The sequence below is a fragment of the Heterodontus francisci genome, chromosome 16, assembly GCF_036365525.1.
Source record: "Heterodontus francisci isolate sHetFra1 chromosome 16, sHetFra1.hap1, whole genome shotgun sequence".
Classification (NCBI taxonomy): domain Eukaryota; kingdom Metazoa; phylum Chordata; class Chondrichthyes; order Heterodontiformes; family Heterodontidae; genus Heterodontus; species Heterodontus francisci.
The window spans coordinates 88,813,998-88,840,084 of NC_090386.1; the positions used below are offsets into that span (position 1 = coordinate 88,813,998).

Here is a 26,087-nt window from a genome sequence, read left to right on the forward strand (position 1 = left end):
TCCAATTGAGCCTCTGTTAAGGGCCTCGGGACATTATTCCATGTTAAAGGCACTATATAAATTCAAGTCATTGTTATTTATCAGTAAAAACAGTTGAGCTCAACTTTTCTGTTCTGATCTGCGCTTAGTATGCATGGAAATGGGACTAAAGAATTCATACTATTCAAAAGCATTGTAAAAGCTTTGACAAGAAAATTCCTACCTGGTTCCATTGAAGAACCAGCCAGCTCTCAACAAGCAACTTTGTGAGCAAGGATTGATTGTTGAATTGGACAAATCTCCGTTAAAGTCTCACTTGTAAATGCAACCACCTCCCTAGTGAAAACGGGGAGGAAATAGTACATTCAATGAAGTTAAATTTTACTGAGTTATGGAACTGGAAAGAAGATCTGTGCCTCACCAAAATAGCGCCAACACATTTGTCTTATAGAACCAGGGAAAGAATACTTAGACCCAAAAACAATCACACTCGGCAGCTGTTGTCTGTACAGTTTTAAAGAGCAGCTTTTTATTTTTTTTTTTACAATGTTAACTATTTTTTACATAGGTAAACAGGATAAGAAATTTGTGCCAAGGGGCCAGAATTACCTTAGTAGCCTTAACCCATTTCTGGAACAATCAAATTCAGCTTTACAAAAGGATTAAACACAGAAATATTAACATGATTTACAATCCTTAAGATATCATACAGTGGAAATTAGACGCAATATAGAAAGCCAAAAGTTCTGATGAGAAATTACCTGGATTCCTTTAAGTATGTTGCATCTTCAAGAAATGACATCCAAACCTCCTAGAGAATTTACTTGGTAACATTTCTAATGCCACTTATTTAAAATACTACATACATTTTATTTTAAATCAAATTAATATCAGTGCCTTTTATATAACATTGGGTAACTTACTTGGAAGGCACGAGTGAAAGAATGCTACGCAGCTATTATCCAATGGATTTCTGGGCGTTTGAAATGACATGACAATAGACCATATAGGCATAATGTCGCAATAGAATATATTTCCCCACAACAAAGTTGGACACGAAGGAAAATTTCAACAACATGCTGGGGACAAGCAGCACGGCACTCAACCAAGAGAGCTGGGCTGCCAATTTGTTTGGTTTCTGCATGCGAACTGTTTCCCAGTCTTAAGCTGCCTCCCTGAAGATGGGGGGCAGCAGGTAAAGTACTTGCTAGGGATGGTTGGCAAAGAGAAACAAGATTATCCTCTGCACCGACAAGAAGTGAGTTAAAGACTGCATTGGGGGAAGTTGCATACGTGCTCCAGACCATTAAAAATCAAGGTAAATTAAAGACGGGTAAGGAATAATTAGTTTTTTTTTAAAAGCACTGGCGTCTAAGAAAAAGTTGTCCTGTTCCTTTATACAGATACAAAATGTTTGGTTACAACACGCTATGAGTTAATACCATAAACTTCAATATCAACGCATTCACTGATAAGGTGACGGATGTTGGATTTTTACTTAGCACACCAACAAAAAGAATGGAGGAAGTATAAACAGCACAAAGCACAGTACAAATGTGGATGTACTGTGGATGGCCCATTGAGACAAGATCAGAAGTTTTCACCAATGTTCGGTAACTGGAATAGGACTGCACAAATTGGTGCAAGACGTCTGCTATAGATAAACAAATTTCCAAATTCTTTTTGATGCCATTTTGCCTAAATTTTCTGATTTTAGTACAGTGGGAATTATAGCGAGGGAGAAGGAAACAGGAAACACATCAGTTGCCTCCTTCCCATTCACCCACCTTCTGGGAAAGAAGAGAAAGATTAGCAAGCTTCAAAAAGTGAAAATCAGAAGTTTTAAAAAATGAAAGCCATTACCATTGGATAATTAGCTACGTCTCATCTTTATCTTGCCCAAAAATCACTTCAAATCATCATCAGATGTCAAAGCATCAAGCAGATAGGATGAGCATCTGGTTTCCTCTTAATATCACAGTGGATAAATTAATTGTACATAACTCTAAACAAAGTGCAGCGCCCATGGCTTCAGATTCCAGTTAGTTCCTGAACAAAGTAGTGTTTCTCTTCTTTTCTCCCCTCATGAATTGACACAAAGACTTACTGTAAACTCCAGATCCAGTACATTGCTGCTGTTGCCGTAAATTTTCACCCTTTCTCCTCTTGAAGATGTTGACTCCCAACAAAGTACAGTTCCACGCCCCTCCAGCACATTGCCCAACAGGGACCCAGTCCCCATCGATTTTCACACAAATGCACTTTCAGCAGCGCTTACTGGATAGCAATCACGTTTTAGCATCTTGGGGTGATTTTCCTTTTCCCTAGGGCCAGGGTACACAGGCCAGTTATAGCAGCACATGCGGTCACCCAGCTAAGGTCAGCAAACCCGGCACATACCAGGAGTCAAAAAGGCAGCATTCAGGTCTCTATGATTTAGTTACGTGCCGCCTTCACCAACTGAGTCATTGAGAGCTGTATCATCTATCTCTTTACAAATTGCCATTTGAGTTTATGGGAGTAAAAACTGCAATCACATGCATTTACAAGTCATTACCCTATTAGTTAGTAGGGGCAAAAGCATAAACATACTCCTTAAACGCAATATCATATGCCCATGTAGACAAACTCATTAAAATGGGAAAAAATATGCTTCAGGTGTGCCAGTTGAAAATGGATTACAATTTAATTAATTCTGATGGAATGTACAAAGTTTTTGCTGTGCTCGATTAAGGTATGAGTCAATAAAGCTGACGGAAACCTGCTTCCCCCGACTAACAAAACTGAAGAAGCCCAGCTCCACTCATAATCCCCAATATTCTAAGCTTTACGTGCATTGGGTACAGATTAAACAAGGAGTGGTAATATCGTCAGAAAGCAATTTTGCAGGAGGCATCTGGGAAATGAATCCTTTGTGGTCATAATTCAATTAGTTTCCTGCATTATCTCAGTCTTGGCTCTATTTAGAAAACAACATTTGTAAGGACTGGTTAGAGGAATTAAAATGGTGCAAATGGGTCTGAACCCCTAGTGACAATCAAGATCAATTAAAGTACTGCCTCTTACTGGCATAAAGTTTAAACCAAAACACAGCCTATTTCATGAACAGCATTTCAATAGCAACATCAGAACACCCTGCTCCACAATTCAAAAATATACAGATAAGCTGCAATGTCTTATAGTAAATTGATTATTGAGCCCTACAGGGTGAACACATATCAATAAATTATCCTATGGAAATGAATGGAATTTTATGCAGTCACCTGGTTAGGCTAAAAGAGGAAACACCTAGTTTTGATAACTGAAACTGCTTAGTTAACACAAGCAATAAATCGTCTACTCTTGAATTAAAGGTTTGGGGTTCAAGTCCCCACGGCATGAACTATTTGATTGTGCCTACCTGTGTGTTACATTATTGAGATTTAACATTCAGTTTGTGGCTGGTCAACAGAAAAAAATCATAAACAAGTATGGATGTTGCACTTTTCTTTCCAAAGGAAGCAGGGAGGAGAAGTGAGGAGGGAGACAGGCAAACAGGACTGGAACAAAGCCCTTTACCCTCTTGCTTCCGCTTGTTGATCAGATGGGCTCCAGAGGAATCTGCAGCCAAGACTGCTGTCCTCTGCTAAGTGGAGGAAACTGTATTTGTAACAAGTAGCTGGCAAGGGATAGAGGAAAAATAAAGTGGGAAGTGTTGGGTAACACAGCAAAAGTATTCAAAAAACTTCCTGCAATTGTTTAATTCACATTTAATGGGAGGTTAATATATATATTTTTTGTGTTGCAAGTATCCCAACCATTGTGACGCAGATTACACACGATTAAAGGGATTATTAAATGTTAATTAGAACTAAACTGGAACAAAACTGGCCTTAAAAGGGCTGTGCCATATTTAGTTACCCCAAAGAATTCCATCTCCTAACCCTAAAAATATTCTCTTTGCTAAAGGTCTCACATAAAAGCAAGCTGACTCGCACCTCATTAAAACAGATGCAAAGATGGAGTGCAAAACAAAACTTAAGAAACACTGCCACTAGACAGTCAGGTAGCAGTCGTGCACTGAAATCTATGCTCACCAAACCAAATAACTGAGAAATCTGTATGAGGGGAGACCCTGTTTGCTTGATACCAAGAGACTAAGAGCGAGACACCCCAAAACTAAGACAACTTTGATGCAGGTTAGGAAGGACAAAAACTTGAGGACCCTTACTGCAAGCCAGTCTTATCTATTCTTCCCACTTCCAGAACAGTAATAAGCTCTTTAATTTTCAATTTGTTTAAACAGGCCTCACAGTTTGTTTAAGCAGGCCTCACAGTTTGCCTAGCTTTAAAGATAAAAATGCTAACTCCAGGTGCTAACTCATGCTGGGGTATGGTTCCACAGGCCTCCAGTATCTTGACAAAGTGGCCATAATTTCTATACAAGTGAGATGGAGGAGATTCTGATCTTGTTTTCATCCAAAGTCCATGTGTGCATTTTATGGGATTTTAATGGATTAACGATCAGAAACTTGGACTGAATTTTCCATCCTTAGTATGGGGCCAGAGGCCAACTACTACATGTCAACATGGATCAACCATCCTGGAATTTCGCACTCTTCATACTTCATTAAACAGGAACGTGCATTTATCAAGAGAGCCACTGGGATGCTCAAACACCATGGTTAAAGCTGGAAACTCGATGATTACTTACAATTGCAAACTGAAGTCAAAACTTACTAAAATGTCAGGTTTTAACAAAAACCTTTGATGCGCTAGATACATAATTTATAACTATTGATAAATTGTGAAAATATATTACAGCTTAAGAATTGGTTTTGTTAAAAGTAAGACAACTGAACTTCCCCACTGCCTGCATCCCAATGTTTTCACATTGTCCTGGAAGTGCTGATTCTTGCTGCAGTAGCTCCACTAGCTTCAGTCCACACCCAAGCAGTTGCTTTACCTATCAGCTTAGACAGCAGGCGCCCAGGGACAATTCAAGTATGGAGTACATCAAAACAAAACGAGTCCCGTTCTCAATAAATCTCCACACACTTTCCAGCATGACTCTCAGGATACTATTCAAGAGCAGGAACCCAGGAGAATTTCCCCTTCTACCCCAGAGTTCTTAGGCAATTGCTAAATATAACTACTACCCCTCATTGAGATTAACAGCCAACACAAACCAGATATTACAGCCAGCAACATCTGGTTTGTGTGGTTCAGTGCTATACCACAATACCTTTGTATACAACCATTTGGAAGGTTTGGGTGGGGGGGGGGGGGGGGGGGGGGAGAAGAGAGCTGGCTGGTGGTGGAGAATGGAGGTAAGAGGGGGTTGAGCCCACTAAACTGTAGAAAGGGTATACACTATTTTAGAGTAGATGCTGATGGAGCAATTTAAATGCTGAATTCAAAGCAGGTGTTCATCCAAAAACTCAGGCCAGAGAGATTATAAATAGGTGGGAAGTAAACTGCACTCAGAATTTTCTTACTACTTTTAAATTGCAAAAGGCCAGATCTTCTCAAACTACAACAGTAGGCAAACTTAAAGAATCATTGGGAGTTGCATTCAACTTCTCAAACTAATGTGTACAAAAGCTCTCCCAACAATCAGGGAGGTCCATTCAGCTAACACTGGAGAAACTGATCGTCGCCTGGTGTATTCCTTCACACCACTGCCACGACATTATTTTCTCTTCCTTCTTTCCTCAATCCATCAAATGTATCCTGGGGTATAGTCCCATGGGCATCAAATGTCCTAAGCAGCAATGGATATGTGGGCCTAGATAGTGTGCATTTGCAGAAATTTCACCTGTGGGGGCATCACAGCCAAGCTTAATTTTATCCTCACTCAAACGCACATGCATAGACTTTTCAACAGGATTACACTATCAGAATGGCAATCAGAAACAGTAACCTTGGCTGAGGTCTTACCTTATATCCTTACTGGTCCCAGCTGAAATTATATAACCCAAGTTAGATTATAAATAGAATTTGGGAATACACATATAATCTGTATCCCAAAGAGCTGGAGATGATTCTGGGAATGTGTTATCCCAGCTAAGTTATAATTTTGTCCTCTTACACAGAAACTTAAAAACCATCTAAATGAAATTCACTTAAATCTTTTGTTAGGATTGTAATTGATGAACACTAGATGTTAGATGTTCTAAATTAGAATAGGGATGAGACACTAAAAATTGTGGGAGTGATAGGGGAACGTCAGTCGAATCAAAGTGTCTCCATACAAATTGTTCAGGGCCATCTTAAAGCTCATCCTCCAGGGATTGGGGTAGGCGGGTTTTAGAAAGTAGAAACTTTTTCACAAATGGATATATAATGCAAACATTTATGGGTAAAAGAGAATTATATACAAATGCTGTAGAGCTAGTCCTGGTCGTACAGATAACCTTGTGAGTACTTAGGCACTGAAAAGTTACCTGTGAACGTTACTATTGTTTGAGCATGATCTTTATTTATTTATTTTTTATTTAGAGATACAGCACTGAAACAGGCCCTTCGGCCCACCGAGTCTGTGCCGACCATCAACCACCCATTTATACTAATCCTACACTAATTCCATATTCCTACCACATCCCCACCTGTCCCTATATTTCCCTACCACCTACCTATACTAGGGGCAATTTATAATGGCCAATTTACCTATCAACCTCCAAGTCTTTGGCATGTGGGAGGAAACCGGGGCACCCGGAGGAAACCCACGCAGACACAGGGAGAACTTGCAAACTCCACACAGACAGTACCCAGAATTGAACCCGGGTCGCTGGAGCTGTGAGGCTGCGGTGCTAACCACTGCGCCCCCCCCCCCCTTTCAGAAACTTATACCTATCTCACTTACAAAGCGCTGTACACTGTTGATAGTTTAAAAACCCATAAACTAATGAGATACAAAATAAAAAAAGGTCAAGCCAATGCGGCCTGGAGTGCTACTTGCCCAAACTGAATGTGGGGATGTGTCACTTTAAAATGCCCTCATAGTTATCTGCAAAGTTGCACTAGCAAAAAAAGACAGCAAATGATAAAAGTTCAACCTCTAACCGAAGATGACATTATTATACAGCAGCCCTTCCTGAATCAGAGGTGTTAGCACACACACCACAAAAATATTTCCCAATCAAGCTCTATAAAACTAGAGCTATGATTGATCTATTTTTCTCATTCCTTTAAAAATATAGGGCAAAAGCCTCTGTTTTCTAGCTACCTTTTATACAGAGGAGGAAGATTCTATCTGGGATTATAAGCACTACTGGTACAAGGTGTTCTACAGAGACAGTTTTTAAAAAAATCAATAAAAGATGCAATGGTAGACATCTGTTCACCAAACAGTAGCCCGCACCTCGCTTTCAAGTATCAACAGTGCTGGAAAAAATGTTTCAATAGGAATTTGTCATATGGTAAGGGCTCCCTCAATCTTGCTGCGCTTGCTTAAAGTTTAAAACAAAAGAAACCTAAATTAATTTTAAAATGAAATATGAATACATCTTTTGGAAAAGATGGGGATTGAATGGCGGGGGGGTGGGGGTGGGAGAAGGACAGCACTGTAATGAGCCACAAGAACACTAAGAATGTGGTACAAGCAGAAAGTAAAAGGGAAAAAAAAAGGATTGGGGTGGGGGGGTGGTGGATATACACAATCTTGGTTTGTTTCTTAGCTCATCAATGGAACATGCGCCTGGTTAATTGACAAGTCAAGTTTTCCAGCTCTGTTTCAGCATCAATTGTAAGATGTTATTAATTCCAGGAAGCCATCTCCTGCCATCTTTTTAAACTATCGACAACCGACAATTGTATTCCGACAGGTAAGTGGGGATCAGCGTGGCTGCTCCTTCACATACAACACAAATGAACACACTACAGTTTTAAACTGTTTATCACAGCACATTAATTCTATTTAAACATGTACAATTTCTTCATTATATTAGGATCTTCAGCTTGTAAATACAGAGTGACAAAGCCAAGACAAAAGCTTTTCAGCTATTTCCCACAGGGTTTCCAACACAAATAGACTGTCCTGACATGTCTGGATAAACAGATGTCTACTGGAAAGTAAAGCACAAGAAATGAAATGCATTCCTCCTTTACATAACCCCTTAAATAACAGCACAATACTCTTTTCTGACAAGATCATACAGGAGTTACTCTTGCCCAAAACCTTCAGTTTCTTCGATTGCAAATAACAGCTTTTCCTTCAGTTGCTCAAAGCTCTTGTATGGTGGCAGGTCCAGACGATTAAAACTATAGGGAAAGATATATATTAAAAAAAAATCAGAACCATGACAGTATTACTAGAGATTCAGTTCAATTACTCATTAAGATACTCACCTGCCAGTGACTCCAGCTATAATTTACAGGTCAGGATTACAAAAGAGCTGGCTTTATTTTCTACAGAAGAATCCTCTTCCTTTCTTCCCCAAAGCTATTTTATTTCTGTTTCCTTGGGTTCAACTGCTCTCTGACACAAGCACCACTCCCTGACTTGCATTCAGATTTTTCTCCGAGACAGAGAGAAGCACCTTTCTGCTGTCCCACTCAGTCTGACTTACAGAAGAGAGTACACGAGAGATCATGAGTTTGTGTGCAAGAGGAAGCTTCTCAAGCTCACGATAGGTGTTCTCACACAACATTGCATCATTGATTATGTTTTGGGAAAGCAATTGTCAGACATTGCTCTTCCCTCTTTAATATTTGGAGTCAGTAGTTGCTATTCATGGGCATGTTGAACTCTGCTCTACAATAGAGACCCTCATTCTAAATGACTTACTTAAGTTACTTAACCAGGCAGCATGTTCATAGACTGACATTTCCCAGAATGTTTACAATATGGACTGCAGCAAATGCAGGAAGTACTGTGTGTCTACCATCAACTGCTCTCCTATAGTGTAAAAGCACCTGATCATTCAAGGACATTTGACATTCCTGGTGCTTGCTTCACAGGAATGAAGGCAAAATGGAGGAAAAGCACTAAGTAGGTATTATAATAAATTATTTCGCCCAAGACTTAAACTATACATACTCAAGGAATAGCGATAATCCAAGTAGCAAGTTTGACATAAATTAAATGGAAGGTTAAAAGGGCTCAAAACAAAAATTCCTATGGCGGCCTGGAATTTATCCCCAGTGACCATGACTGACCCAATAAAAATTGGAGTTAGATTGGAAACTGACTAATGTTGTTCTCAAGATTATAAAAGAGTTGGTTGTGTTTTCTACAAAAAATCTTTTCTTTTCTCCCTTTTATAAAATAGGAGACAAAACACTCATTAATCTTAAATAGACAAAATATTATGAGAAGCTTTGTATGTGAATTCGGGATAAATCCTTTACATCCAGGTGTTGAAGAAAATCTCTCCCTTGGGTTTTCCCACTTTGAAAGGAGGTGACTGAGAAGGACCACATTGAGCTGCACAAGATAACAAACAGTATAGAAGTAGTAAATCTAGACCGGTACTTCAAAATAAGCTACGACAGTACGACAACTGAATGCATGTTCAGACTAGTATATGGCAAATTTAGGACAGATGGCAACAAGTTCTTCTCATACAGAGTGGTGAGCACATGGAATGGCATTCCAGGAAGAGTAGTGGAGGCAAAAAAAAACCTGGAATCATTTAAGAAACAGTTGGGTGCAGTGATCAAGTAACGTCTTTCTGAAAGGATGAGGTCTGTATTCAGTTTGGGAAGCTGCTTTGGGCTGAAATGATTTCGTATCAGAAATGTTATAAAGATACAGCTGTAGGAAGTGGCAACAACAGTGGTTATGAGTAGGTCAGAGCAAAAAGAATTATATACTGCACTCATGAATGTTCTCCAAATCTGGAAAACAAATAAAAAGTGTTTCATTTGCCAATACTGAGCACAAATGCTTAAAGGTAAGAGGTTGGGCAATGCGAAGAACAGCATGTTGTATTTGTACCATCAAAAAAATGAAAGGTATTTTCTTAAAATGCTCAACTCACCAGGTATGGCTTCTTGGCAACCAGTTTTCCTTCCCTACTTTTTCAACGCAGAACTTCTGGGGACCATTGCTCCCTATATCAAAACACAAAGATTGCCAGTTGATACTTTACATTTCAGCGATTAACAAAAATAACTTGTATTTATATAGTGTCTTTAACATAACAAAACATCCCAAAGCACTTTACAAATGCTAACAAAAATTTGACACTGAACCACATAAGGAGATATTAGGCCAGATGTCCAAAGCCTTGAAGGAGTTTCTTAAAAGAGGAGAGAGTCAGAGAGGTTTAAGAATTCCAAAGCTTAGGGTCTTGTCAGCTGAAGGCACAGCTGCCAATGATGGAGCAATTAAAATTGGGAATGCTCAAGAGGCCAGAATTGGTGGAGCGCAGAGATCTTACGGGGTTGTAAGGCTGGGAGGAGATTATACAGATAGGGAGGGATGAGGCCATACGTGGATACGATAACAAGTATGAGAATTTTAAAATTGAGGCCTTGCTTAACCAGGAGCCAATGTAGGTCAGTTAGCACAGGGGAGATGGGTGAGCTGGACAGTACCATTAAGGATACAGATAGCAGAGTTGTGAATGACCTCAAGTTTGTGCAGGGTAGAATTAGGGAAGTCAGCTAGTGTGCGTTAGAACAGTCAAATCTAGAGGTAACAAAGGCATGGATTAAAGCAGTGACTGTTTACAGAATGTTTATAGAAAACAGAAAGCCAGATTTTAGAGAGTAAGAAAGCACAAAAACATTTTGTGCTTCCAAACTGTCCTCACTCAAGTGAGTCTCCCCAATTGACCAAGCTGGTTAAGATAGTACCAAAGCCAATTCTCAGGTTTGATCTCAATCTGTGTAAAGGTAACCAATTTAAGCTGGAGCAGCAACTGGACGCTACAACTGCTTTCAGCCTACATATAGTGTCAGCATGTGTTAAAAAAAAAAGTGTTTATTATCCAACAACTCATACTTGAAATGGGTATCAGGTAAGGATGATCCTGCTGAGACTCACCATCAAGGCCTAAAGATGAGAAACAACCACATAGGTTGACTGACTGGAGGACACTTGGCACCCAAGGAACTGCAGAATGGCAACTGAAATCAATGCCTTGAGGGGACAGCATGGGTAAGGTGATAAAATGGGTAGGAAAAAGAAAAAAAAAAATCTGTCGGTGGCCCCACTTTTCCACCACCTAAAATTCACATGCTCCATTTATCTGAAACCATTAAAGCAAGCAAAGCTGTCAAAGATTCTCTCCCTCCATGTTCCCTTGTGAAAGAAATTGATAGACAAGCTTGTGGAAATTAATCCAGAGGCAGTTACAATGTAATGAACAAAGACATGCAAATGAGGAAAGGCATGAAGCCAAAAGTTTAATGTCTGTGTCTGCTTTGGCACAACTTAAGAATAATTTGTGCTATTTAAGAACTAGCACACTGTGAATGCACATTTTACTGCTAGGGCACTCGACTGCTTTTCTCATTTGACAAATTTAATACTTGTTTTTTGAATAAAAGATGCAACATTGATAGTAACTCCTGAAGAAAACGCTCATTTTACAAACAAAATCTGTTCATGCAGCAAAAGTCACTTATATTGGTTACGATCTAAACAAGTCCTGTAAATTAGTTTTACAAGTCAGTATTTCAGTGCACAAACACTTAAAAAAAAAAAAAATTTGTACATGGGATGTGGGCATTGCTGGCAAGTCCAGCATTACTACCCATGCCTAATTCCCCTCAAGAAGGCAGTGGTGAGCCGCTTTCTTGACCTACTGCTGTTCATGTGGCCAAGGTAGCCCCACAGTGCTGTTAGGGAGATCCAGGATTTTAACTTAGCAATGATAAAGGAATGGCAAAATATTTCCAAGTCAGGATGGTGTGTGACTTGGAAGGGAATGTGGAACTGGTGGTATTCCCATGCGTTTGCTGCCCTTGACTTTCTATGGGGCAGAGACTGCAGGTTTGGGAGGTGCATTCAAAGAAACCTTGGCGAGTTGCCACAGTGCACCTTGTAGCTGATACATACTGAAGGTGCGGTGTGCCAGTGGTGGAGGAGTGAACGTTTAAGATGACAGATGAAGTCCCGAACAGGCTGCTTTGTCATGGATGGTGTTGAGCTTCAAGTATTGTTGGAGCTGCACTCATCAAGGAGAGTAACGTCATCACACAATTTGCTTCCCACAAAGATATCCTTAATGGAATTCATAATGGTTCTAAAGTTCAGAAGCAACATATTCATTGCAGAATTACTGACTGCTTATAAACACAATCTGATATATGCTTTTCCCTTAGTAAATATATTTTTAAAAAGGTTGATCAAAGATCACATTTTCTGCAAAATCTCAAAATGAGTTGATTAAAAGTAATTTATGACATATCAAAAAAGACATGCAATTCTTTCTTATATGATCATGACAGAGGACAAGAGCATTAGCCCCATCTATCTGTCTCATCACAGCATCAAACTGCTTAATTAAAAGCCTCCTGTCTGAATTTAAAATTGGTTAATTACAATTTTCGTTAAAACACTAAATTCCCAATTTGCTGTATTTACATTGTTTAATTTGAATTATTGGATAAACATTAACTGTGAGTTAAGGAAGCAAGGGGGATGACAAAGAACAGTACAGCACAGGAACAGGCCATTCGGCCCTCCAAACCTACACCGATCTTGATGCCTGCCTAAACTAAAACCTTCTGCACTTCCGGGGTCCGTATCCCTCTATTCCCATCCTATTCATGTATTTGTCAAGATGCCTCTTAAACGTCTCTATGGTACCTGCTTCCACCACCTCCCCCAGCAACAAGTTCCAGGCACTCACCATCCTCTGTGTAAAGAACTTGCCTCGCACATCCCCTCTAAATTTTGCCTCTCTCACCTTAAACCTATGTCCCCTAGTAACTGACTCTTCCACCCTGGGAAAAAGCTTCTGACTATCCACTCTGTCCATGCCGCTTATAACTTTGTAAGTCTCTATCATGTCGCCCCTCCACCTCCGTCGTTCCAGTGAAAACAATCCGAGTTTATCCAACCTCTCCTCATAGCTAATGCCCTCCAGACCAGGCAACATCCTGGTAAACCTCTTCTGTACCCTCTCCAAAGCCTCCACGTCCTTCTGGTAGTGTGGCGACCAGAATTGCATGCAATATTCTAAGTGTGGCCTAACTAAAGTTCTGTACAGCTGCAGCATGACTTGCCTATTTTTATACTCTATGCCCTGACCGATGAAGGCAAGCATGCCGTATGCTTTCTTGACTACCTTATCCACTGCGTTGCCACTTTCAGTGACCTGTGGACCTGTACGCCCAGATCTCTCTGCCTGTCAATAATCCTAAGGGTTCTGCCATTTACTGTATACTTCCCACCTGCATTAGACCTTCCAAAATGTATTACCTCACATTTGTCCGAATTAAACTCCATCTGCCATTTCTCCGCCCAAGTCTCCAACCGATCTATATCCTGCTGTATCCTCTGACAATCCTCATCACTGTCCGCAACTCTACCAACCTTTGTGTCGTCCGCAAACTTACTAATCAGACCAGCTACATTTTCCTCCAAATCATTTACATATACTACAAAGAGCAAAGGTCCCAGCACTGATCCCTGCGGAACACCTCTAGTCACATCCCTCCATTCAGAAAAACACCCTTCCACTGCTACCCTCTCTCTTCTATGACCGAGCCAGTTCTGTATCTACCTTGCCAGCTCCCCTCTGATCCCATGTGACTTCACCTTTTGTATCAGTCTGTCATGAGGGACCTTGTCAAAGGCTTTACTGAAGTCCATATAGATAACATCCACTGCCCTTCCTTCATCAATCATCTTTGTCACTTCCTCAAAAAACTCAATCAAATTAATGAGACACGACCTCCCCTTCACAAAACCATGCTGCCTCTCGCTAATAAGTCCATTTGTTTCCAAATGGGAGTAAATCCTGTCCCGAAGAATCCTCTCTAACAATTTCCGTACCACTGACGTAAGGCTCACCGGCCTATAATTTCCTGGATTATCCTTACTACCCTTCTTAAACAAAGGCACAACATTGGCTATTCTCCAGTCCTCTGGGACCTCACCTGTAGCCAATGAGGATGCAAAGATTTCTGTCAAGGCCCCAGCAAATTCTTCCCTTGCCTCCCTCAGTATTCTGGGGTAGATCCCATCAGGCCCTGGGGACTTATCTACCTTAATGCTTTGCAAGACACCCAACACCACCTCCTTTTTGATAATGAGATGACTGAGACTATCTACACTCCCTTCCCTAGGCTCATCATCCACCAAGTCCTTCTCCTTAGTGAATACTGATGCAAAGTACTCATTTAGTACCTCGCCCATTTCCTCTGGCTCCACACATAGATTCCCTTCTCTGTCCTTGAGTGGGCCAACCCTTTCCCTGGTTACCCTCTTGATCTTTATATATGTATAAAAAGCCTTGGGATTTTCCTTAATCCTGTTTGCCAATGATATCTCACAACCCCTTTTAGCCCTCCTGACTCCTTGCTTAAGTTCCTTCCTACTGTCTTTATATTCATCAAGGGATTAGTCTGTTCTAAGCCTTCCGGCCCTTACGAATGCTTCCTTTTTCTTTTTGACGAGGCTCACAATATCCCTCGTTATCCAAGGTTCCCGAAACTTGCCAAACTTATTCTTCTTCCTCACAGGAACATGCTGGTCCTGGATTCTAATCAACTGACGTTTGAAAGACTCCCACATGTCAGATGTTGATTTACCCTCAAACAGCTGCCCCCAATCTAAATTCTTCAGTTCCTGCCTAATATTGTTATAATTAGCCTTCCCCCAATTTAGCACCTTCACCCGAGGACTACTCTTCTCCTTATCCACAAGTACCTTAAAACTTATGGAATTATGGTCACTGTTCCCGAAATGCTCCCCTACTGAAACTTCGACCACCTGGCCGGGCTCATTCCCTAATACCAGATCCAGTACGGTCCCATCCCTAGTTGGACTATCTACGTATTGTTTCAAGAAGCCCTCCTGGATGCTCCTTACAAATTCTGCCCCATCCAAGCCCCTAGCACTGAGTGAGTCCCAGTCAATATAGGGGAAGTTAAAATCACCCACCACTACAACCCTGTCATCTTTACATCTTTCCAAAATCTGTCTACATATCTGCTCATCTACCTCCCGCAGGCTGTTGGGAGGCCTGTAGTAAACCCCCAACATCGTGACTGCACCCTTCCTATTCCTGAGCTCCACCCATATTGCCTTGCTGCATGACCCCTCCGAGGTGTCCTCCCGCAGTACAGATGTGATATTCTCCTTCACCAGTAATGCAACTCCCCCACCCCTTTTACATCCCCCTCTATCCCGCCTGAAGCTTCTAAATCCTGGAACATTTAGCTGCCAATCCTGTCCTTCCCTCAACGAAGTCTCTGTAATAGCAACATCATAGTTCCAAGTACTAATCCAAGCTCTAGGTTCATCTGCATTACCTGTTATACTTCTTGCATTGAAACAAATGCACTTCAGACCACCAGTCACGCTGTTCTCCGCAACATCTCCTTGCCTGTTCTTCCTCTTAGTCTTACTGGCCTTATTTACTAGTTCCCCTTCATTTATTTCACTTGCTGACCTACTGCTCTGGTTTGGTTCCCACCCCCCGCCACACTAGTTTAAACCCTCCTGAGTGACACGAACAAACCTTGCAGTTAGGATATTTGTGCCCCTCCAGTTTAGATGCAACCCGTCCTTTTTGTACAGGTCCCATCTGTCCCTGAAGAGATCCCAATGGCCCAGATAACAGAAATGTGGCCTAAAAATGTTGAGGAAGGGTGGCACAGTGGCGCAGTGGTTAGCACCGCAGCCTCACAGCTCCAGCGATCCGGGTTCAATTCTGGGTACTGCCTGTGTGGAGTTTGCAAGTTCTCCCTGTGTCTGCGTGGGTTTCCTCCCACATGCCAAAGACTTGCAGGTTGATAGGTAAATTGGCCATTAGCAATTGCCCCTAGTATAGGTAGGTGGTAGGGAAATATAGGGACAGGTGGGGAAGTGGTAGGAATATGGAATTAGTGTAGGATTAGTATAAATGGGTGGTTGATGGTCGGCACAGACTCGGTGGGCCGAAGGGCCTGTTTCAGTGCTGTATCTCTAAACTAAACTAAACTAAACATATCTGAAACCCTCCCTTCTACACCAGCTGTTCAGCCACGTGTTTAGCTGCACTATCTTTCTATTTCTAGCCTCACAGGCACGTGGCACAGGGAGTAATCCAGAGATTACAACCCTAGAGGTCCTGTTTTTTAACTTTCTACCTAACTCCCTAAACTCCCCCTGCAGGACCTCATAACTCTTCCTGCCTATGTCGTTGGTACCGATGTGTACCACAACCTCTGGCTGTTCACCCTCCCCCTTCAGAATGCCCCCTGTCCGTTCAGAGGCATCCTTGACCCTGGCACCAGGGAGGCAACATACCATGCTGGAGTCTCTTTCACATCCACAGAAGCGCCTATCTGTGCCCCTGACTATAGAGTCCCCTATAACTATTGCTCTTCTGCGCTTTGTCCCTCCCTGCTGAACAACAGTGCCAGCCGTGGTGCCACTGCTCTGGCTGCTGCTGTTTTCCCCTGATAGGCCATCCCCCCTCAACAGTATCCAAAACGGTATACTTGTTAGAGAGGGGGATAGCCACAGGGGATTCCTGCACTGACTGCCTGCCCCTTCTAGCGGTCACCCATCTATCTGCCTGCACCTTGGGTGTAACCACTTCTCTAAAACTCCTGTCTATGACACTTTCTGCCACTTGCATGCTCCTAAGTGCATCCAGTTGCCGCTCCAACTGATCCATGCGGTCTGTGAGGAGCTGCAACTGGGTACACTTCCTGCAGATGTAGTCGTCTGGAACGCTGGAAGCGTCACGGACCTCCCAGATCTCACAGGTGAAGCACTTTACCCCTCTAACTGACATTTCTAGCACTAGTTAGTTAATATAAAATAAATAAATACTTATTAAATCCTTACTAAATTGTTATAATTAACTATATGGAGTTTATTATGAACAAATTATGGAGTTTCGATTACTGCATCTTTAAAATTGTTCAACAGCCATTACACCAAGGTTCACCAAAGATTCCTTCGACTCACGTGAAATGTCCTTGCATTTATAGCTGTCAGTTTGTCCTCTAAGACGTATTGCGCACAAAACAACGAAAACTCCCAACTCAACAGTCTAGTCTTAGTAAAAACAACTTTATTTACAAAAGATAAATGTCAAAGCTCACAAATGAAGAACGTCTGGATAGCCACAGGCAGCCGTAAAATTGCACTCTACATTAGACTATACCTTTAGGAGAGTCCAAAAGAAAGACCCCCCCCCCATATGGAGCATAGTCAGAGATGGGAACACCTAACCTTACTGGAACAAAATCAGATTTTAAACCCACCTTAGTTCACAATTCACTCACGGACGATAAATATACCTAAAACATTCCAAAAAGTCAATAATGAAAATTTAGCAATGTAAGTAACAGCAAATTGGGGTCCAGGCCTGGGAAGCAGCCAGGATTTCTGAACAGATAATTATGGACCTTTTTAGATCTGTCCCCTCGCGCAGAGCCTGAGGGGAACACTGGTGGGTAAAAAGGGGTGGATGGGGTGAAGTTTCTGGCTGCTAGGGGCTGGTGGGCAGCAGGGATGTGCCCACAGTGGCACTATTGCCTATCTGACCCTAATGAGGTATCCTTCCTCAAAGTTTTCCACCATCAATGACTTGGGGGTCGTCATTGACCAGAAATTTAACTGGGCAATCCACATAAATTACTGGAGATACAAGAGCAGGTCAGAGGCTGGGTATTCTGCAGCAAGTGACTCATCTTCTGACTCCCTAAAGCCTTTCCACCAACTACAGGCATAAGTCGGGAGTGTAGTGGAATACTCCCCACTTGCCTGGAACAGTGCAGCTCCAACGACACTCTGGAACCATGCAGGACAAAGCAGCCCACTTGACCAGCACGCAATCCACCACCTTAAACATTCACTCCCTCCACCACTGGTGCAATATGGCTGCAGTGTGTACCATCTTCCACTGCAGCAACTCGACAATACGTTGGCACATCCTCCCAAACCCACAACTTCTGCTACCTAAAAGGACAAGCGAACAGGTGCACAGAAACACCACTAATGTTCCCATTAAGTTGAGCGCATGTACGGTGGCGCAGTAATTTGGAAGGTACCATGCAGGTCATTCACAATTTGTTTCCTGTAAGAAAACCACATGTAGGTGCATTGGAATAAACAGGTTGTGTACAAAGAAAAAGAGGAGACATTGAACACCACCATCTCCAATTCGCACATCATGCCAACTTGCAAGTATACCGCCATTCCTTCATCATTACCGAGTCAAAACCTTGGAACTTCCTACTGAACAGCACTGTGGGAGTACCTTCATCACACAGACTGCAGTGGTTGAAGAAGTTGGCTCACCTAACACTCAATAGAGCCAAAAGGGATTAGAATTAATTCTTGCAAATCACAAACTTGCCTAGCTGCTATGTTCCATCTGAACAGACCTAAGTTCACAAAGAACAGTGCAGCACAGGAACAAGCCATTCGGCCCTCCAAGCCTGCGCCGATCTTGATGCCTGCCTAAACTAACACCTTCTGCACTTCCGGGGCCCATATCCCTCTATTCCCTTCCTATTCATGTATTTGTCAAGATGTCTCTTAAACGTCGCTATCGTATCTGCTTCCACCACCTCCCCTGGCAGCAAGTTCCAGGCACTCACCACCCTCTGTGTAAAAAACTTGCCTCGCACATCCCCTCTAAACTTTGCCCCTCGCACCTTAAACCTATGTCCTCTAGTAACTGACTCTTCCACCACAGTTCCATAAAAAGTGCATTAACAGTAAAAAAAAAAGCATACTGCAATATGACTGAGTTTCACCTCTACATTGTGGGTTGCATATTAAGTTTAGATTTTATTCTCTCTAGTTAAGCAAATGGTACTTCCGAATTTGAGGCTGCCAAATGTTTCACAGTTAAAGAATATTAAAAAAATGAGTGATCAAAAAAAAAATAGGTCTGGTGTCACATATAGGCTAGTCTGGGTAAGGACGGCAGGTTTCTTCACTAAAGGACATTAATGAACCAGTCTGACTACTTCACGGTTACTTTTTTTTTTGCTATTCCATCACAGCCTAGCTGATATCATCCTCACTTGACAACCACTCAGATGCACTTTGATATACAGTGACCCTTGCTGAAATCAGAAGCTGGAAATCTGGCAGATTTTCCTACCCTCGGAAGCTGGGCCATTGAAGTTAATTGTAGGGCCCAGCTGCCGCTCCATATGAAGTCAGCTAACTTATCACAAGGGACCAAACATAGGCACATCAATGTTTACTCACAATCATTGGAGGAGCTCTCCACAATAACATTTTAAAACTAGATACCATGAACATCCCCTAAAATGGAAAATAAAAGATGGTGGCTGCAGGCCAAACAAGCAACCTGAATGAACAAATTCCTCTTTATTACATCCGCTCATTTGGTTTTGAACACTGCTTACCCATGAGATCAGCAAAACCACCAACTGGTAAACGGCATGTTCCTGTGACAAACTGCAGCAGACGCATTCGCTTCTCATTGTCCATTTCCTTCACAACCTAAGGAAGCGGTGTCATTGAGATGAGACAGATAATCACAATTCATTTGTGCAGTACACATGCTTCTTTACCAGAACTTGAAATTCACTCAAACCTCGCAGTTTGCTTTCTGTTGTTACAAAATATAAGGCTATTGGAAATTTATAAAACTTGCATTGACCAGTCTAATTATATATATATCAAAATATCAAGGTGTTGGAGAGAGTACTTAGTTTTACCAGGGACAAGGAAATTCAATTAGTTGGAGAAATTACAGAATCTGGGATTGCTCTCCTGAGAACAGGGAGGGCAGATTTCGTAAAGGTATTCAAAATTATGACGGGTTTGGATAGAGCTAACAGGGACAAATTACTTCCTTTGGCAACTGGGTTAAATCCAGTGTTCCTGGATTTACAATAATTGGCAAAAGAACTAGACGGGAAATTAGGAACAATTATTTCACACATGGTTACGATGATCTGGAATGCACTAGCTGAAAGGGTGGTAGAATCAAATTCCATATGAACCTTCAAAAGGCAACTGGACATGTACTTCAAGAGGGCTAGTTTGCAGGATTATGGGGAGAAAGCTAGGGTGTGGGACTACATTGGACAGCTCCTTCAAGAGCCAGCACAGGCACACAGGCTGACTGGCCTCCTTGTGTTCTGTAAGATTGTGTAAACACTGACAAGGCTGTGTTTATTTCCCATGCTTGGTTGGCCAGAGGATATTAACTCATGTAATATGGGGCTGGAGTTACATATAGGCTGCACCAAGTACCAGGTGGCAGTTCCCTTTTCTGAAGCACATGAGTGAACCAGTGAAGGCATCTCAAGGGAGACCATGCTGATACACTGCCTGACACTATGGCAGTGAGAGCATTTAGTTATTTTAAATAGAACTGTCCAGTTATAAGTTGTGAGACCTTCCTGTAGTAAGAACTCTTGAGCACAACATGTGAAGAATGCAGAGCCCTTTACATACCTGCCAAAACCAGACCACTTGTTTGCTGTTTCTGGTATAGTTACGATAAATTGCATTTCTCTGCCAATCATTCAAGTCTATCTCTTGCATTCCACAAAGTAGTACCTGTAAAAATTTGATCAGAATTAAGAAAGTCTTAACCCAAGGCCAAACAGTGGCAGAATACTGGCACCACCAGAAAAATGTCATTTTAGCAGCTACTGGCAATGCAGTTGATGCCCAGATGCTCATGGAACTGACCGTTGCTTTTAAAAGTGGATAAATATTTGAAAAATATCTGCAAAAAAGGTACGGAAGGAGGGCTGGGAAATTAAACCAATTGAGCAGCTCTTTCAGAGACTGGCACAATCTTGATGAGTTGAATGGCCTTCTACTGTGCTGTAAAATTCTTTGATTCTCAACAAAGAAATCCAGTACGACCCCATGGTTATGTTTAGTTTAGTTTAGAGATACAGCACTGAAACAGGCCCTTCGGCCCACCGAGTCTGTGCCGACCATCAACCACCCATTTATACTAATCCTACACTAATTCCATATTCCTACCACATCCCCACCTGTCCCTATATTCCCCTACCACCTACCTATACTAGGGGCAATGTATAATGGCCAATTTACCTATCAACCTGCAAGTCTTTGGCATGTGGGAGGAAACCGGAGCACCCGGAGGAAACCCACGCAGACACAGGGAGAACTTGCAAACTCCACACAGGCAGTACCCAGAATTGAACCCGGGTCGCTGGAGCTGTGAGGCTGCGGTGCTAACCACTGCGCCGCCCCAATGTCAAAAGGCCATCTCATTTGAGCAATCTTCAGAGCTGCTTCACATCACTTTCCACATGGGGGCAAAGGAATTCCTCCCCAAACACACAGACACAAATCACCCCCAATCACTTATCCCAGGAATCATCTTGTGGCACTGGCAGAAATGATATAAGGGGCACCTTGAAAGACAAATTCTAATATCAACATGAAGTCTTAAAAACAAGACTGTGTCTAAAACTGATTACATAGTTAAGAAATCTAAATGCTGGTATCCAGGTCCAGAATTGAAGTTCAGATCAAGCTGGCTCAGATGAAGTAAAAAGAGGGACTGTATTTATCAGAAATGGATTTGAAGAAAGAGATGATCAACATATTAAAATTCTGAAAAGCAACACAAATAACGTGGCACTTCTAAAATGCACTAAATATTCAAGAAATAAATGCAAATACAGATGAACACTGATCAGGATAAACATATTTCATTCCGCAAAATGAGTGTCCTGGAACATTTGTGAAATTGCCTTGAGGGTCAACATTAAACCAAAGATGGAAAATGACCACACACATTATTATATGGTGGACGCTGGCGATACACAGCCCTTTTTAAAAAATATACATTTGTGGGATGTGGACGTCGCAGGCTAGGTCAGCATTTGTTGCCCATCCTTAATTGACTTTGAACTGAGCGGCTTGCTAGGCCATTTCAGAGAGCATTTTAAGAGTCAACCACATTGCTGTGGCTCTGGAATCACCTGTAGGCCAGACCAGGTAAGGATGGCAGATTTCCTTCCCTAAAGAACATTAATGAACCGGATGGGTTTTTACAACAATCGACAATGGTTTCATGATCATTAGACTAGCTTTTAATTCCAGATTTATTAACTGAATTCAGATTCCACCACCTGCCATGGTGGGATTTGAATCCATGTCCCCAGAGCATTAGCCTGACTTTGGATTACTATTCCAGTGGCATTACCACTATGCCACTGCCTCCCTATTTGTAGTCCAATAGCCTTTACTTCTTCCACGCTTAATGGAATGCTCCTCTCCAATCCAGGAGAAGGATAGAAAACAATAAAGTGAATAACCACAGGTCACTGTATCACCATCTAGTTAAACACACAAATGAAACTAAAAGCACTCAACAATACCTCCAATTCTTTGGCATCGAATGACTGAAGATAGTGTAAAGGAAGCACTTCATTAAATCCTTCCAAGAATGCCTGCGTCTGTTCTTCAACACCTCTTGATAGTCTCCACTCAGCTACAAGCCTGTGCGGTTCAAACCATTTATATTAATGACTTCTTGAACCATTATCTGCTTCCAGCAAATTTACAATACAGAAAATACAAGGAATGAGTATTTTCTTTTTACAATCTACATTTAATCTGTAGCGTTAGCAAATCTCATTTAGATGGTTAGCAACTATAGTGTTGCATACTTGAGTTACTTGGAACATGATAAAATGAATTTCAATATGAAATGTTCAACTATAGCTAGCACTGGAAGATATTCAGTTCACCTTACCTAATATACTCCTCTTTGTTTTCCTCAGTCACCAGCTCATTGTTGCCGTCAGGTTTCAGTTCATGGGTTTGTATTTCACCTAAAATTTCCTTGTCAACTGAGAAATACATTTCGAGACCACATTCTTCTAGGTTGTTCTCCCTGGAAACAAGACATTTTTTTTCTATAAATAACGATTACAAAAACAAAACAAAGCCAAATGTAAGTCTAGTCCATTTTCAATGCAAACTGCTCAAAGTGAACTAATCAAACCCAACAAGTTAACTCAAATTAACTTTAGGGGAAGCAGTGGTGTAATGGTATTGTCACTGGACTAGTACCCCAGGGACCCAGAGTATTGCTCTGAGGACAAAAACAAAAAGTGCTGGAAATACTCAGCAGGTCTGGCAGCACATGTGGAGGAGAAGCAAAGTTAACGTTTCAGATCTGTGACCTTTCATCAGAACTCTTCGTTTTAGAACTGGCAAAGGTTAGAAAAGAATTAGGTTTTAAGCAAGTGAAGGTGATGGGGGTGGGGGAGAGAACAAAGAAGATGGTGTTTGATAAGGCAAGAGATTAAATAACCAAGCTGTCCTGGAACAAAGGCAAGGCGTGTCGTAATACTTGTGGTGAAAGACAAAGCATTAGTCCAAACAGACTGTTAACGGCGGAATAATGAGCAGCTCTGACTACATGAAAAGCAGGCACATGGTTCTGATGAAAGGGCACAGACCTGAAACATGAAATTTGCTTCTCTCTCGACAGATGCTGTCAGACCTGCTGAGTATTTACAGCACTTTTTGTTTTTGTTTCCGATTTCCAGCATCTGCAGTATTTTGCTTTTATATTATTGCTCTGAGGACATGGGTTCGAATCTGACCATGGCAGAAGGTGGAATTTGAATTCAATTAATAAATTTGGAATTAAAAGCTAGTCTAATGATGGCCATGAAGCCATTGTTGGTTGTTATAAAATCCCAACTGGTTCACGAATGTCCATTAGGGAAGGAAATTTGCTGTCCTTAAATGGTCTGGCCTACGTGTGACTCCAGACCCACAGCAATGTGATCTTAAATGCCCTACCTAGCAAGCCACTCAATAGTATCAAACTTTTATAAAGTCAATAAGGAATGAAACCAGATGGACCACCCGGCATCGACATAGGCACTGGAAATGACACTGGCAAACTCAGCCCTGTCGACCCTGCACCGTCCTCCTTACTAACATCTAGGGGCTTGTGCCAAAGTTGGGAGAGCTATCCCACAGATTGGTCAAGCAACAGCCATACTCACGGAACAATACCTTACAGACAATGTCCCAGCCACCGCCATCACCATCCCTGGGTATGTCCTGTCCCACCGGCAGGACAGACACAGCAGAGGTGACGGCATTGTGGTATACAGTTGACAGGGAGTTACCATGATGTCTCAAGGCATCAGGTCAAACATGGGAAAGGAAATCTCCTGCTGATTACCACCTACTGCCCCAGCTCAGCTGATGAATCAGTACTCCTCCATGTTGAACACCACTTGGAGGAAGCACAGAGTAGCAAGGGCACAGAATGTACTCTGGGCCGGAGACTTCAACGTCCATCGGTAGCACCACTACCGATCGAGCTGGCCGAGTCCTAATGGACATAGCTGCTAGACTGGGTCTGCGGCAGGTGATGAGGGAACCAACAAGAGGAAAAAAACATACCTGACCGCGTCCTCGCCAATCTGCCTGCCGCAAATGCATCTGTCCATGACAGTCCTTGTGGAGACGAAGTCCCGTCTTCACATTGAGAATACCTATCATGTTGTGTGGCACCACCACCGTGCTAAATGGGATAGATTTAGAACAAATCTAGTAATGCAAAACTGGGCATCCATGAGGTGTTGTGGGCCATCAGCAGCAGCACAATTGCAATCGACCACAATCTGTAACCTCACGGCCCGGCATATTCCCCACTCTAGCATTACCATCAAGCCGGGGATCAACCCTGGTTCAATGAAGAGTGCAGGAGGGCATGCCAGGAGCAGCACCAGGCATACCTCAAAATGAGGTGTCAACCTTGTGAAACTACAACCCAGGACTAATTGCATGCCAAACAGCGGAAGCAGCATGCAATAGACATGGCTAAGAAATCCCACACCCAACGGATCAGATCCAATCTCTGCAGTCCTGCTACATCCAGTCGTGTCTGGTGGTGGACAATTAAACAACTGACAGGAGGAGGTGGCTCCACAAATATCCCCATCCTCAATGATGGTGAAGCCCAGCACATTAGTACAAAAGATAAGGCTGAAGCATCTGCAACCAGCTTCAGTCAGAAGTGCCATGGATGATCCATCTCGGCCTCCTCCTGATGTCCCCAGCATCACAGATGCCAAACTTCAGCCAATTCAATTCGCTCTGCGTGATATCAAGAAACGACTGAAGGCACTGGATACTGCAAAGGCTATGCACCCTGACAACACTCCGGCAACAGTACTGAAGACCTGTGCTCCAGAACTAGCCGCGTCCCTAGCCAAGCTGTTCCAGTCAGCTACAACACTGGCATCTATCCGGCAATGTGGAAAACTGACCAGTTATGTCCTGTCCACAAAAGGCAGGATAAATCCAATCTGGCCAATTACCATCCCATCAGTCCACCCTCAATCATCAGTAAAGTGATGAAAGGTGTCGTCGACAGTGTTATCATGCGGCACTTGCTTAGCAATAACCTGCTCAGTGACGCTCAGTTTGGGTTCCGCCAGCGCCACTCAGCTCCTGACCTCATTACAGCCTTGGTTCAAACATGAACAAAAGAGCTGAACTCTAGAGGTGTCGTGAGAGTGACTGCCCTTGACATCAATGTAGCATTTGACTGAGCATGGCATCAAGGAGCGCTAGCAAAATTGGAGTCAATGGGAAACAGGAGGAAAACTCTCTGCTGGTTGGAGGCATACCTAGTGTAAAGGAAGATGGTTGTGGTTGTTGGAGGTCAATCATCTCAGCTCCAGGATATCACTGCAGGAGCTCCTCAGGGTAGTGTCCTCGGCCCAACCATCTTCAGCTGCTTCATCAATAACTTTCCTTCAATCATAAGGTCAGAAGTGGGGATGTTCGCTGATGATTGCACAATATTCAGCACCATTTGCGACTCCTCAGATATTAAAGCAGTCCGTGCAGAAATGCAGCAAGACCTGGACAACTTCCAGGCTTGGGCTGATAAGTGGCAAGTAACTTTCGCGTCACACAAGTGCCAGGCAAGGACCATCTCCAACAAGAGAATCTAACCATCGCCCCATGACATTCAATGGCATTATGATCA

The 26,087-nt window shown here is 42.3% G+C and overlaps 1 protein-coding gene across 1 annotated transcript in view; it reads right to left on the reverse strand.

Moving 5' to 3' along the window:
* Positions 1-479: 479 nt before the first annotated feature.
* Positions 480-26,087, reverse strand: part of LOC137378345 (E3 ubiquitin-protein ligase Itchy-like) — a 123,493-nt gene continuing 97,885 nt past the window's right edge. The window contains exons 19-24 of the mRNA XM_068048607.1: positions 22,815-22,955; positions 22,438-22,558; positions 20,525-20,629; positions 19,465-19,561; positions 9,942-10,014; positions 480-8,220 (exon numbers count right to left, since the gene is read on the reverse strand). Coding sequence (XP_067904708.1) covers positions 8,121-8,220; positions 9,942-10,014; positions 19,465-19,561; positions 20,525-20,629; positions 22,438-22,558; positions 22,815-22,955 — 637 coding nt within the window. The 3' untranslated portion in view covers positions 480-8,120. The remainder of the gene's footprint in view (positions 8,221-9,941; positions 10,015-19,464; positions 19,562-20,524; positions 20,630-22,437; positions 22,559-22,814; positions 22,956-26,087) is intronic.